The following is a 15,180-nucleotide window of genomic DNA, read 5'->3' as shown; positions in this document are numbered from 1 at the left end:
ACGGCCTTTAATACATTTAGGTCCTGAACTAAGAAATTATGTATACTACTATTGTAGAGCTGAAACGGGGGCTCAGAGAAGAGAAGGGACTTGTCTAAGGTCACCTAGCAGGTAAGTCATAGAAGTGGGTCCCAGATTCTGATTTCCAGGAGTATTCTCTCCTTTGGAGACACTGGTTTCATTGCTTTGGCTTCCTTTTGTCTAAGGCTTAAACTAAAGAGTGTTTTACACCATAATAAGCTTGTATTTTGCTTGCTGTTGTTGATCTGTTTGCTGATCTTTGAGTATTGTCGGTGTAGACATATTTATTAGACTGCTCCATAGAGGGTGTGTAAAATAATGACATTTGTATTGTATCCACAAAATTGAGACTGTGGCAAACTCCGCAGGATACATGACTGACTGATTTCATAAAGAGTTTCAAGGGGAAAAAAAAAAAAATTGGGAGCGACCTATCCATTAAATGAGGCAAAGACAGGTCAACCAAGTACATTGTGTTTTGGAACCTCTTTGGATCCTGATTTGAAGAAAACAACTGGAAAACAATTATTAGACAATCAGGGAAATTTCAACGGTGTATACTTAAAGGTTTTAGAGAATTATTTTTATTTATTTATTTTTTAGGTAAAATAATGCAATTAAGTAAGATTTTAAGAATCTTAAAAGATCTTTTAAGATTCTTAAAATCTTACTTAAAAAATCTTTCTCAGGGCGCCTGGGTGGCTCAGTGTTAAGCATCCGACTTCGGCTCAGGTCACGAGCTCACGGTCCGTGAGTTCCAGCCCCGCATCGGGCTCTGGGCTGATGGCTCGGAGCCTGGAGCCTGCTTCTGATTCTGTGTCTCCTTCTCTCTTTGCCCCTCCCCCATTCATGCTCTGTCTCTCTCTGTCTCAAAAATAAATAAAAACGTTAAAAAAATTAAAAAAAAAATCTTTCTCTTTCACAGGTAGATATCGAAGAGATGACTTGATACGATATTAGGGGCTTCCTGCAAGTTAACAGAGCAGATGAAGATTGGTCTTTAAATGATAATTGTTGAAGCTGGGTTCTGGGTACTTGATGGTTTACTATATTATGGTATCTACTTGGGATTCTGTATGTACATCTTACACAAAACAATGCATTGTTCAGTGATGAACCCAAAGTAGATGATTTGGTTTTATATTGCATAACGCTTCATTTCAAGGAGCTCTGAAGGGAACGGAAAAGGGTCTTAGAAGTCGTCTAGCCCGATCTCCACATCCTTCTCCTTTCCTTTTGGGCACAAATGGGGGTGGGGTGGGGATTGGGTTTTCCTCCTTGTTCTCTCCCTCTACCCCGCCCGAGGTCCATTTTCAAGGTAGATAACCCCCAAAAGATTTCTCATCTTTCCTAAAATAAAGCCGAAGGTTGGGAGGAATGCCTTCTTTAATTGGGGTCTTGATTGTGCTAATTAGTTACTCGGTTGTCAGGGGGCCCGAAGAACCTATACTTTTAATTCCCCTACCCACGTGACAGTGTTTTTGTTTCTAAAGCACAGGAAATTCTCGGCGAGTTTACGTCACCTCCAGCAGTTACAGTAATTACCGTATTGACGCGACTTGTTTCCAAAACGTGAACACTCGCGGTGCGGCGCGAGTCCTACTTAGAGATTTTGTTCAGTCCAGACTTAAGTCTGAATTTCGTCTAGTAGATGATGTGAGATTCATTAGATCACTCTGTGATCTAATTTTTAAGCAGTAGTGACACCGGGGATCGGAACGGAGCTAGTTTTGTGTGTGCGTGTGCGTGTTTTCAGTGTCTATTGCTGGATTTCCCAGGTGTGTCTGGGGGGAAAAGCAGAGACTACACCACACTGACACTCCACGCAGGGGCACTGCAGGCGGCGTTTGCTGCAGTAGTGCGCCTGCGCAGTCGGTCCTCGCCAACTCGCCCGCCTTCCCCCATCCGGCTAGCAGGGGGCGCTGTGAGGTGATGGCCTAGTCTTTCCCCAGGGCTCTGGAACGTAGCATAAAAGGGCAGGAGGCGAAGCGGGCTGAGGGGCGTTCTATCCTCGACTGCCCTGGTCTCTATCACCCTTTGTCCTCCAGCTTTCGCCCTCCCTGCACTGGGCCTGCGGGCCTGGTTGCTAGGCGGAAGCGGGGCGCGGCGGCTGCCGCTGCGGCTGCCCGGGCGTTTGAAAAGCGGCCACACAGGCGGCAAAAGGTCCTCCGGTGGCGGGTTCGCTTCTCCCTGCAGACAGTCCGGGGGACCGAGCGGCCTTTGCCTTTCCGTGGAGTCGGGGCAGGGCTAGGGTCGGGCTGGCGGTCCGGGGCAGGGGAGCCGGGCGCGCTGCAGGCGGCGGCGGGCCCGGGCCGAGGAGCGGGGTCTCGGCGTCTGGGGCCGCGGGCGGGCGGTGGGAGCCCCGGAGGGAGCCCTCCTCCTGGTGGTCGCGGGCCTCCAGCATCTCACCCGGGTCCCTCTTCCCCCAAGCAGACCCCGCCTGTGGGCCGCCCACCGCGACCATGGTCTCCAAATCCGACCAACTGCTCATCGTCGTATCCATCCTAGAAGGTGAGCGGCCAAGGAGCTTGCATTTGCACCTGCAGTCTCCTTACTTAACCGAGTGGCGTGCGACTGAGACTTTGTTAACCTTACGAACCCTGTCATCTTTCCTTTTGCAGTCCCGCAAGACTTGTTCAAAGTTGTACTTCCTGAGGCCTGTTAGGCGATTGATTTAGAAACCTCTCAAGGGAGCGTGAGAGCTATTAGGGATAGGTGATATTTAGCGCGAATAGCCGGAGCCCCAGAGAACGTAGGAAAAACGATTTCCATCAGAAGCAGCACGTCGATGACTTTTACTCGTGAGCTAAGGTGCCTGGAAAGCACGTTCTGTTCAGGGGCCTCCCGGTGATCCCATTTGTGAGAGCTTTGCTTTCGACTCGAATCCCTATTTCCTGCAGTCTGAAGTGTTACGGGGGCCGTTCCCTTTACTAAGTCTTGATAGGGGACTTAGGAGGAGTAGTTGTCAAGACGGTCTGTTATATACGTTCCTAGAAGTTTGGTGTGTTGAAGGAGTGACCTTTGTTTATTGCAGGCTCACGGAGTGTCAGGCACTGTGCTGGGAATGTAGGGGTAAAACAGCCCGGGTCCTAAAACCTATAGCCTGGAGAATGTGTACAGTTCATCAGGGTGTGGGAGAAGGAAAGACCAGCTCTGGGGAAAATTTCCCGGAGGAGGTGACATTTATTTGGGTCCTAAAGGATGAGTAGGAATGTGTCAAGGGAAAAGGGGAAGGGTGGGCTTTCCAGGCAAAGGGAAGAGGAAAGAACCCTTAAGGTGTGGAAAGGCCAGGCACATTCTGCCCTTGCTTAAATTCATTGTGGTTGGAGAGAAGCTGCAGGCAAGTGGAGGGAGTAGGAATTGCTAGGTAAGTTGAAGATGGGTTTTGAGGGGCGCCTGGGTGGCTTGGTCGGTTAAGCGTCCGACTTCGGCTCAGGTCATGATCTCACGCTCCGTGAGTTGGAGCCCCGCGTCGGGCTCTGTGCTGACAGCTCAGAGCCTGGAGCCTGTTTCCGATTCTGTGTCTCCTTCTCTCTCTGCCCCTCCCCTGTTCATGCTGTCTCTCTGTGTCTCAAAAATAAATAAACGTTAAAAAAAAAAAAAAGACGGGTTTTGAATAATCTGATCACAGCAGTCCTCTTGAGTTGGACCTGAGGAATGGCTTCCTTCCGCCCCCCTCCCCCACCATTGGAGATATTTTGTGGAGGCCTGGTACTATTTGGGGGGGGGTGAGTGGTAAGAGGGAATGAGTGGTAATGGCTTTTGGCACAGAAAACTGACCAGAACCCCTAAATTGTTGGGGCAGCATTTTTAGCTGTTCTCTTACTGATTGTTTAAAGACAGAGGGCTGAAATCCCCTTGTAATTGGTCAACAAAAGCTTCTGGACTTGGTACTTGCTCCCTCCTATGAGGAAACCCAAATAAAAGGCACGTTCTTTCCCTTCAGGGATGTAGGATTCTGTCTTCTTCAGAAGATCAAATTCACAGGCAGGACACAGTATGTTGGAGTACAGTATAATATTAAAAATATGGGATGTGGGCTGTAAACATCGGTTTTGGGGGTGGGTGGGGATGATGGCTTAAGGGCTTTGAGTAGTTAGGTAATGATGGGAAGAAGTCCCTGCTGGCCGTTAGATCAACCTAGGCAAGGGGTGCCTGGGCAGCTCAGTCCATTAACTGCCTGCCTCTTGCTTTCTGCTCAGCTCATGATCTCTCATTTCATGAGTTCAAACCACGTCTCGGGCTCTGCGCTGACAGTGCGGAGCCTGCTTGGAATTCTCTCTCCCTCTCCCTCTCCCTCTGCTTCTCTTCTCTCTCACAATAAATAAATAAGAAAAACGGAAAATAAAAAACAAACCCCAGGCCAATGATGGAGTAATTTTGGTGGATGGAATGATGAAGAGGTCCCGCAAGATGACCAGGGTCAAGGGAAGTGAACATTGAGGAGTATTCTGGTCAAATAAGCTTGTGTAGCTGGAGTGAGCAGGCCTTGGAGGGTTTTGAAAGCCAAGGAGTTTAATGTTCTAAAAAGTAGGGAGGCAGCCTATATTTCTAAGTAGGAGAGCATTATCTGCAAGTTTAGTATCGGTGTGCAGAGAAGAGAACCTCGATTCAGGGCTGTCGGTTAGGTGTTGCCCTAAACATACCTAAAACCGGACCATGGACCTCCGTGCAAACTGTCTCCTTTTGTGTTTGTGTTTGTGTTTGTGTTTCCATTCATCATAACCATGTTGTTGCCTCAAGCCCAGAACCTGGGACTCTTCATCTTCCTGGTTCCTTCTCCATCCCCTTCTTCCAGATGGTCACCAAGCTTTGTTGCTAAAATCATGCGAGGTGCTTCATGGAAACTTTTAAATGAGGAAGTCTCCACTGTGAGTGCCCCGCTTTGAGCCCCTCATGATGCGCTTGGTCTCTTGTAGTAATCTTTTCAGTGGTCTGTTTCATAAAAATTTTTCCCCCCTTTCCAGAGAATGTCTATTGTTCACATTACCATCTTGGGGTAATCTTTCTGAAATGCGAATTTAATTGTCTTAAAAATCCTACAGTTTCCTAAAGGATAAGGTCTGTACTTTCTAGAACAGCATTCATGGCCCTTCACGGTATGCCTCTTGCCTGCCTTTTCAGCCTCTTCTCTCTTGCCGTCTGTCCCTACGTCCCCATCTCTTCAGTTATTTTGAGCTACGTGCAGTTTCTTGACTACACTTCTAGAAATGCCCACTATTCAAAAGAAAATGATGAGGTTTCTACCGTGAGCCAAATTTGGGCTATGTGCCGGAATCCGTGGATGAAAAAGACAGGGTTTCTGTCCTCAAGGTATTGTCTTTGGAATGAGGGAGGCGCCCCTTCGTTCCAGTACGTATCCTCTGTTCTCAGGCTAACTGGATGGTGTGGTTATGATGGTGTGACTGAGAATACAGGCTTTCTGACAGACATGAAATGCATTTGGGGAACCCCATGATCTTTTAGAGCAGCTCAAAATGATGTCCAGAGAGAGGCCCCTGTAAGAGCTAATTGGGAGACCCCTGCTAAGACACTTGTACTAAGACTCCCAAATGGGGAGTTTGAAACGAGAGCTTCAGGGTGAAAGTCAGAGGATTGCAATCAAGAATCTCTCTGACCCCCTTTACTTCCTACTGAGAAGAGTGTAGCAGGGTGAGTAGCAGCTGGGATGTATTTATTTAATATCGGTCAAAACGTGTTGAGACACGTGTCTCAACACCATGCCCTGCGCCAGACCTACAAACAGGTTGGCTGTGAGATTCTTCCCTAGTTTTTAGCTTCCTGTTGGCACTGTTTTCAGTTTGCTTCTTTCCACTAGACCCTCAATTCCTTGAGGCGATGTACTCTGTTTTACTCTTGTTTGTACCCCATCGTTTGACATAGAGAATACCTGACTCTGATAATGCCTTTAGTAAACGGTGAAAGAAGGGGGCAGGCAGTACCAGGGAAAAGTGATAGGTAGACAGAATATTTTTAAAATGATTGACAACAGGGGCGCCTGGGTGGCGCAGTCGGTTGAGCGTCCGACTTCAGCCCGGTCACGATCTCGCGGTCCGTGAGTTCGAGCCCCGCGTCAGGCTCTGGGCTGATGGCTCAGAGCCTGGAGCCTGTTTCCGATTCTGTGTCTCCCTCTCTCTCTGCCCCTCCCCCGTTCATGCTCTGTCTCTCTCTGTCCCAAAAATAAAACCGTTGAAAAAAAAAAAAATTAAAAAAAAAAATGATTGACAACATTGTCCTTGAGATTTGAATGAATGAATACGTGTGTCTGTTTTTCTTGGGCTGATTTGCTGAACGTTCCTAACTGCGTTACCAGGAAAATTATGATGCATGTTGGTTGGCTTTTGCTTATTGGGTTATTTCCCAGCTCTCCAGAAGACTTGGCTGTTCCATTTTAACTTCTGATACAGTAATATCTAAAATTAGTGGAATCACATTTTTCTTCTAAACGTCACTGAGATCGTTGCTGCTCAAAGCGTGAATCAAGGACAATAGCATTGACATCATGTGGGGGTTTGTTAGAAGTGTGCCTCTCACAGGGCACCTGGGTGGCTGAGTCAGTTGGGCTTCTGACTTCAGCTCAGGTCCTGCTCTTATGGTCTGTGAGTTCGAGCCCCAAATCGGGCTCTGTGCTGACAGCTTGGAGTCTGGAGCCTGCTTCCGGTTCTGTGTCTTCCTCTCTGCCCCTCCCGCACTCACACTGTGTCTCTCAAAAATGAATAAATGTTTTAAAAAAAAGCCTCTCAGCCTCGACTAGTGAACCATAATCTACATTTTAACAGAGTCCCCAGGTGATTCATGTGCACGTTAATGTTTTGGAATCACTAATTTACAAATTGTAGCTTTCAGTTTGATTCTTTCTTATGAATCATGAATTTGTACGTGAGAGTACACATTAGTAGGTCGTTAGTGAACTATATAAGTCAACTTTTAAAAAGGGCTAAAAGATCATAGTTGATTTTTGTACAGTTCTGATTAACCTGTATCGTCTTTTTTTCCAGGTCGTCATTTCCCCAAGCGTCCAAAACATATGCTTATAGTAGAAGCAAAGTTTGACGGAGAACAGTTGGCTACTGACCCTGTGAACCACACCGACCAGCCAGAATTTGCTACCGAGTTAGCCTGGGAGATCGACAGGAAAGCACTCCATCAGCACAGGTGACTGTTGTTTTCCATTTGTTTTGCTCTAGTTTTTAGGCTGCTAGAGATGAATAAATCTCTATCTTTCTAGATTATAGTAACAATGATAATATTTGTTTAGTGGTTTTCTCATGTGCTAGGAAGTTTTCAAAGTACTTTGCAATAGTAATTCTTTTGAACATCAAGACAATCCTATGAAGTGGGTGTTAGGATTTCCCCCAATTACAGATGAAAAAACTGAGGCCTAAGAAGGTAAGTAACCTGTTACAAGGCAGTCAGCTGGATAATGGTAGAGCCCAGCCATTTGAGTTCTAGAGCCTAAGTTTTTAACCATTACACGTAGCTTTTTTTTTTTTTTTCCTGATGTCTGAGAGGATACTCTAGACGTGCTGTAATGATAGCTACCCAATATTAAACATGGGTTGGAATTCACTGTAATTTCTATTACTTCCTTTATCATAACTTTATCTGGCTTGCTAAGGATATGTAGAGATATGTGTATAGTAATTACGTAAGGGTCTCTAATAAATTTTATACTTAATTTTAGCCCTTTAAACACTTCATATCAGTACATAAAACAGGCTTAAAGCTACAGCCTCTTATTTATTTCATGAACTCAGATGACTCGAAACAGGCAAGAGTGTGGCTACTTCTGTTTTAAAAAGAATTGGAAAAACATATTTTTTTTCTGAAAAGCACAGAATCACTTCATTCATTGGTGTGTCTTAGGACTAAAGCAAATAAAATTACGAAGTTAAAAAGTCAATGTAAGGAGAAATTTATTTTCTTATGTGGCCAAATCGGTCCATGGATTTGTTAGGGGGATTTGCAAGGGCATTAAATTCTTAGTGTTCAGTGACTTCTGGAATATCTGCACAGAGTCCTGATAGGAGGTATTAGTGCCCGCAGTGTTCACAGTTGTGTTAATGCCAAGTGGTACCAATCTGCGTGTTGGAGGCTGAGAAAAGAACACAGATAAATTGCATGTATATAAATGACTGTATGCCAAGTGCAAGTTTTATAGTCATTCCATTAGGTAACAGTGATGTTCGAATCTCATGAGCTTATGTATGAGCCAGTATAGAGGTTTCAGACTCTCAAGAACCCCTGCTATACCAGCCAAGGTCATGCTTACAGAACATTGTTGTGTATTACAATGAATTATTACTTTCAATGGTCTGTGATTTTATGGTATTTAATTCTGAAGTTGATTTCATCATTTTAGTGACAAAAAGAGCTTTAAGCATATATGTGTATTGGTAGTTTTATGTGTGTCTGACAGTGTAAAGATAATTTAAAATCAATCTTGAAGATTCATGTTCAATTTTAATTTATTAACTTTTAAAGAGTTCTGTATGGTAGAGAAGCTTGAAAAGCACTGCCCTACAGCATAGCTCCTCAGATGAGAGAGACCAAGATTTTTGATGTGGTTGTAGTATTACTTGGTGTAAGATAAATAGGCATGATGAATAGTTCATGTCAGTTGAAGTTTTGCAGAAAATAGAGATTATCTGAAAGAATTATAGTTGTCTTGCTAGTAGCAGACAGCTTATCAAAACTAGCAGAACATCAGCTCAATATTAAGCAGAAGCTAGTTCGTCTATAACATATACTGTTACGTTACAGGCTGCAACGCACGCCTATCAAACTGCAGTGTTTTGCCTTGGATCCCGTATCTTCAGCCAAGGAAACTATAGGCTACATTGTGCTAGACTTGAGGACTGCTCAAGAAACAAAGCAGGTATTGTTCTTTTGATGTGTTGTTACCGATGACGTTAGGTGCGGATTTTTCGTAGATAACCCATTGATGGAAAGAACCGGTGGTACCGGACCTGAAAGGGCGAGGGTCTGAGCCGGTGTGGCGATTCTGAGGTTTCACTTTAGGAATTTGATTTAGAAAGTCCCAATATTTTGGTCATTTCTTTGACCTAGAACGACCTTTCTCAAAGAAAATTCTCTCTGAGCTCAGACGTTCGGCCGCATCGCTGTGACCTGGAGCTCAGCATGTTCGGCTGCCAAGCTTTGCTTTCAGAGGGAGTGCTTTTGCCGCGTGCCCTGCTCTGGTGAACGGCACCCCTCTTCCAGGTACGCAGGCCAGACGGCCTCCATTTCCGGCCTCCGTAGCCATCCTTTTCCAGTTGGTTTCAGGCCTGCGGCGACCCCTTCCTGATCCAGCTCCTCTTGTACATTTTCGCCGTTGCGATCCCAGCCTAAGGCACCGTCCTTTCTTAACCTTGGCTGTGCTAGTAGCCTTCTGATTCCTTCCCCTGCTTCCCATTCCTTCCGTTTGTGGCAGTCAGAACACGTGAGCTCAGTGAAATACACTTATGGGACATAAACAGCAGCCTTGCCAGGAGCACACACATAAGGAAGGAAAAATAATTCAGGGTCTCAATTCCTACGTCAGTGCTTTTTGTTACTGAAAATGTTTCTTTTCTCTTTTAAAATATCTACCAATCTTTTTTTTTTTCCTTCAAGTTTATATATTTATATTGAGAGAGAGAGAGAGAGAGAGAGTGAGGGAGAGAGAGAATCCCAGCAGTCTCCGTGCTCATCACCAGACCTGAAATCAACAGACGCCTAACCAGCTGAGTCACCCACGCACGCCTTTTCTCACCTTTTTTTATGTTACTGACTTTGGAAATACCTTGAATGGTTCATAATAACTTTGTTTTGTCACTTAAACAAAAACAAACAAATAAACTTACTTTTGAAGTCTTTGATTCTTGATTTGAATCCTAAATTAGGATTCTCTGAAGAAAAATTGATCTCTTAGCAACATGTTCACTGCTCATAGCCACGGTATTTACAATGGAGCCAGTTAGCTTAGCCCACATTTGGAATCCTTCAAAAGAAATGGGAATTTAAAAAGTTCTCTAAAAGGGAATCTGTTTCTCCTCCCTCCTTGGGTACTCCTCACCTCTCTGTCCCTAGGTTCTGAAGAGGTTTTCTTTCTGAAGTCTTAGCCCCTCAACCAGGAGCCACGATCATGCCCCTGATGTATCTCTTCCCTAGCTGTGCTACAACCTGCACAGGATCCTTTTGCGGTTGCTTTGGTTACACAGAAGGTAATCCTTTTAGGAGGAGGATAGCTGTAAATGCACGTGGCATTCCTTTCTGCCCCTGTCCCACCTGCCCTGTCTGGTCCTGTAGGACGCTTTTGTCATTACATTTGCTTCTTATCATTAACAGAGTTCAGGGGAAATGTTTCAGAATTAAGACTTTTTTTTTTTTTTTCAACGTTTATTTATTTTTGGGACAGAGAGAGACAGAGCATGAACGGGGGAGGGGCAGAGAGAGAGGGAGACACAGAATCGGAAACAGGCTCCAGGCTCCGAGCCATCAGCCCAGAGCCTGACTCGGGGCTCAAACTCCCGGACCGCGAGATCGTGACCTGGCTGAAGTCGGACGCTTAACCGACTGCGCCACCCAGGTGCCCCAGAATTAAGACTTTTAAGAAAGGCAGATGTTGTCTTAATCACTCCTGTTTATTAATAGAACTATCTGAAGTTGGTGCGTAGAATATTTGAAGTTCAGAATAAATTGATTATCTGTAAATGAAAAGAAACACCAAAAAATAAGCTTTGTTTTTCCAAGTTCTAAAACAGAAAAACATAGCATAAATTCCCTGAGTAGCTAAAACTCTTTTTCAGGCTTATTCTTAAAATTGTAATATATCCATCATAAAAAAAATACACAACAGATTATGAGTTTTTCTTTTAAAAACCTTGGGTGTGGATTTAAAAAAAACAAAAAAAAAAACCCCAAAAATGATGGCTTAGGCTTATTTTACTTACCAGGAGTTTTTGGTTTTGATCTTCTTAAAGACCAGTTTCTTTAAAAAAAATTTTTTTTAACATTTATTTATTATTGAGAGACAGAGAGACACAGAGTGTGAGCAGGGGAGGGGTAGAGAGAGGGGGAGACATAGAATCTGAAGCAGGCTCCAGGCTCTGAGCTGTCAGCGCAGAGCCTGACGCAGGGCTCGAACTCACAAACTGCGAGATCATGACCTGAGCCGAAGTCGGTTGCTTAACCAACTGAGCCACCCAGGCACCCCTATAAAGATCAGTTTCTATGTCTTTATGTAATAGTGGTTAGAGTAAGAACGCTGTTTCTATGAATTGAAATGGTGTCCCTGCATTAATGCAACATGCAGTTCTGGGCCATGAGATTGTGCAGGCTGGTTTGAGTATTAGAATTTCTCAAATTGCTGTGGCCAGGATATTGAGGTAATTTATACTTCATCCTGTGAGAAAGCCTTTATATTTCAGCGAAGTATGTGGTTCATAACCCAGAGCTCTACCTTGGGTCTTTCCTTCAGTATTTTGTTAGTGTCTTTTTGTTAACAATAGCTCCCTGCACATTTGGTATATGTAGGACAAAGCAGAAATGTGGCAGGCAGCAAAGGTATATACCAGAAAAAGTGACAAATTAGGGGTTAGGGAAGGGGAAAATTGGTAGTCTAAACTTTTTATTTTCATTTTATGTTTTTAATATTTATTTTTGAGAGAGAGAGAGAGAGAGAGACAGAGTGCACGTGGGGGAGAGGCAGAGAGAGAGGGAGACACAGAATCCGAAGCAGGCTCCAGGCTCTGAGCTGTCAGCACAGAGCCCGACATGGGACACAAACTCATGAATGGTGAGATCATGACCTGAGCCGAAGTCAGACGCTTAACCAACTGAGCCACCTAGGTCCCCCTAAACTTCTTTTTTTTTTTTTTAAGAGGAAATACAGTTAGCTTCCTAAGCAGGATTAGATTCTTTTGAGGAAAATGTGAAAAATACTTTAAAAGAGGATAAAGTGCTAAGGAACTACAGGAAATATATTTGGAAGCTTATAGGACATTTCCCACTATTGTTTGTTTCCTATCAATTATTAACGTGTTTTTGTTTTGTTGTTACTTACTCTCTAGGCGCCAAAATGGTACCAGCTGTTGAGTAATAAATACACCAAGTTCAAGTCGGAGATACAGATAAGCATTGGTTTGGAAACAGACACCAAGGCACCAGTGGATAGTTTTAAAGCAAAAGGAGCCCCACCTCGAGATGGAAAAGGTTTGTGCATCATTTCTAAGGACGTCATCTGAAAAGTTGCTTCTGGGGACTAGAGCTTCAGGAGCGGTGGGTGGTGTGATAGGAAAATACACGCAGAAGTGTAAACACATTTTACTCTGGTGCCTCCGACAGATGTTGTCGTATTGTTAAATGTGCAGCACTGCTCTAACTCTTCCTAGAGAAGAGCTAGAAATAGACAAGATTTTCCTTTCTTTATTTGGTATATGACAAAGCACAATTGTGTATTCTTTTTTTAAAAATTTTTTTTTTCAACGTTTATTTATTTTTGGGACAGAGAGAGACAGAGCATGAACGGGGGAGGGGCAGAGAGAGAGGGAGACACAGAATCGGAAACAGGCTCCAGGCTCTGAGCCATCAGCCCAGAGCCTGACGCGGGGCTCGAACTCACGGACCGCGAGATCGTGACCTGGCTGAAGTCGGACGCTTAACCGACTGCGCCACCCAGGCGCCCCTTTTTTTTTTTTTTAAATTTTTTTTTTCAACGTTTATTTATTTTTGGGACAGAGAGAGACAGAGCATGAACGGGGGAGGGGCAGAGAGAGAGGGAGACACAGAATCGGAAACAGGCTCCACAATTGTGTATTCTTAAGGATGGCTATTTAGGAAAATTTTCTTCCTAGGATGAGCACAAGAAAGCCAAATAGTTACGCTGTTCTCTCTTCGCTCACTTGTTAACCACACCTTCATATTTTTCTTTCCTTGTTTTTTCTTTTTTTCTTTTTCTTTTTTTTTTTTTTGTTATTAATAAACTTTATTTTAGAGCGGTTTTAGGTTCCCAGCAAAATTGAGTGTCAGATGCAGAGTGTTGCTGTGGACCTCGGTCTCCTCAGCCACACAGCCGCCCCACTGTCCACCTCCCCGGCCAGAGGGGCCACATGTTAAAATTGATGAGCCTACATGAGCCAATCACTTATCACCCGGAGTCCACAGTTGACATTAGCATTTATTTTTGGCGTTATGTTCTGTAAGTTTTGACAAACGAGTAATCACTTACGTCTATGACTGTAGTTTCCCAGAGAACGGTGTCATTGCCCTGAAACCCCTCTGTGCCGTTTCTCCCTCCTTTCTGCCTAACTCTGACAAACACTTGTTTTTTTTTTTTTTTTCCACTGAAGTATGGTTGACGTAAAATGTCCTGATGGTTTCAAGCGTACAACATAGTGATTTGACCAGTCTGTTCGTGATGCTGCGCTCAGCACAAGTGTAGAGACCCCGTGTCACCGTACGGCTGTCATAATAACATCACTGTGTTCCTGTGATGTGACTTGCATCCTTGTGACTTACTCCTTCCGTAACCGGAAGCCTGTACCTCCCATTCCCCTTCATTCGTTGTGGCCACCGCCCCCCTTCCCTCTGGCAGCCACCAGTTTGTTCCTTGTGTATTTATAGGTCTGATTCTGCTGGGAGTAGACTTTGCATCATTTGCAGGCAAAGACCATATCATGTCTTCATTCCCAGTTGGCATGCCTTTGTTTCCTTTGCTTATCTTCCTGCGTTTGTCAGGACGTGTAGTCTGGCACCACAAAGCTGTGATGAAAGGGGATCTCCTTGCCTTGTTTCTGGAGGATTTTTATGGATGTTCTTTATCAAGTCGAGGAAGTTACTCTCTAGTTGTCTGCTGAGGGTGTTTCATCATTACCGAGTGTGGGATTTTGTCAGATGCTTTTTCTGCATATTTGATACCATCATGTGGTTGTTCTTCTTTAGTTTGTGATGTGATGGATTATATTAGCAGATTTTTGAATGTTGAACTAGTCTCGCGTACCTGAAAAAAATCGCATTTGGTTGTGGTGTATGGTTCTTTTTATACGTTGTTGGATTCACGTGGCCAATAGGTTGTTGAGAATCTGTGCATGTATGTTAATGAGAGCTAGTGGTCTCTTGTGTTCTTGTTGGGTAATGTCTGGGTCTGGTTTTGACATCAGGGTTTTAAATGCTGGCATCATAGAGTGAGTTAGGGGTTATTTCTTCTGCTTCCGTTGTCTGAAAAAGATGGTGGAGAATTGGTCTTTCTTCCTTGACTGTTGGGTAGGATTCACCAGTAAAGTCATCAGGGTCTGGTACTTTTTGTTGTGTAAAGTTGTTATTGATTCAATTTCACGAAATGATATAGGCCTGTCTGGATTGTGTGTTTCTTCCTGTGTGACTTTTGGCAGACTGTGTCTTTCAAGGGAGTTGGCCCATTTCTTACAGGCAATCCAATCTGTGGATAAAAAGTGGTTCGTGTAACATTCCTTCAGTATCCTTTTAATGTCTATGGACTGTACAGTGATTCTTTTTTTATTTCGGATATTAGGAATTTGTATTTTCTCTCTTTTTCTCTTAGTAACTTGGCTAAATGCTTACTGATTTTATTGATGTTTTCAGAGAGCCAGCTTTCGGTTTTTATTAGGTCTCTTTCTCTGCTGACTGCATTTGATCTGCAGAAATGTGCTGCTCTTATTTTACTTTCCTGAAAGAGAAGCTTAGATTGTTTTGTTTTTTTGTTTTGCTTTTTAGTGTGCCTTGTACTGTTTTGTTGAAAAGTGGACGTGATACCCTGGGTAAGAAGAAAACAGGTCTTAGGTAATTTAGAGGTGAAGGAGAGGGAGGGGTTTTGTAGTCCTGTGATGAAGTCTCAGTCTTTGGTGAGCCTGCCCCCCCAATACTGTTGGGGTTCATCTGGTATTAGATTTAGGTTCTAGATCTTTGGCAGGAGGATCAGAGAAGTGATGCTTTTGTTCTTTTTCACTGCATCCTATCAGCACACAACTTTGATTTGTTCCATTACTGGTGATGTCCACTTTGGTTATGATTCAGGTAGCGTATACTTGTTACTTTTTCTTTCCTTCACTTATAATTAATATTTTGTGGGACATTATCAAGTGTGGACTTAGAGTTCTTTTTGCTTAATGGGTTACAATATTTATCATTATTTGTCCCTGATTTGTGCAGCGAGAGCCC

General features: G+C 43.9%; 1 protein-coding gene across 4 annotated transcripts in view; it reads left to right on the top strand.

Annotated features, from left to right (window-relative positions):
* Positions 1–2,050: 2,050 nt before the first annotated feature.
* Positions 2,051–15,180, top strand: part of CEP120 (centrosomal protein 120) — an 81,105-nt gene continuing 67,975 nt past the window's right edge. For 3 of the 4 annotated variants that reach the window (XM_043586352.1, XM_043586343.1, XM_043586325.1), the window contains exons 1-5: positions 2,051–2,184; positions 2,455–2,532; positions 7,020–7,176; positions 8,785–8,899; positions 12,075–12,216. In XM_043586352.1, coding sequence (XP_043442287.1) covers positions 2,484–2,532; positions 7,020–7,176; positions 8,785–8,899; positions 12,075–12,216 — 463 coding nt within the window. In that variant the 5' untranslated portion in view covers positions 2,051–2,184; positions 2,455–2,483. Of the gene's footprint in view, positions 2,200–2,454; positions 2,533–7,019; positions 7,177–8,784; positions 8,900–12,074; positions 12,217–15,180 lie in introns of all 4 variants that reach the window. The other variant, XM_043586335.1, reaches the window with a different exon arrangement.

The sequence above is a fragment of the Prionailurus bengalensis genome, chromosome A1 (assembly GCF_016509475.1).
Source record: "Prionailurus bengalensis isolate Pbe53 chromosome A1, Fcat_Pben_1.1_paternal_pri, whole genome shotgun sequence".
NCBI classification, from domain to species: Eukaryota; Metazoa; Chordata; class Mammalia; order Carnivora; family Felidae; genus Prionailurus; species Prionailurus bengalensis.
Note: the sequence above shows the minus strand (reverse complement) of the source record. Positions and strands in the feature narration are given on the sequence as shown.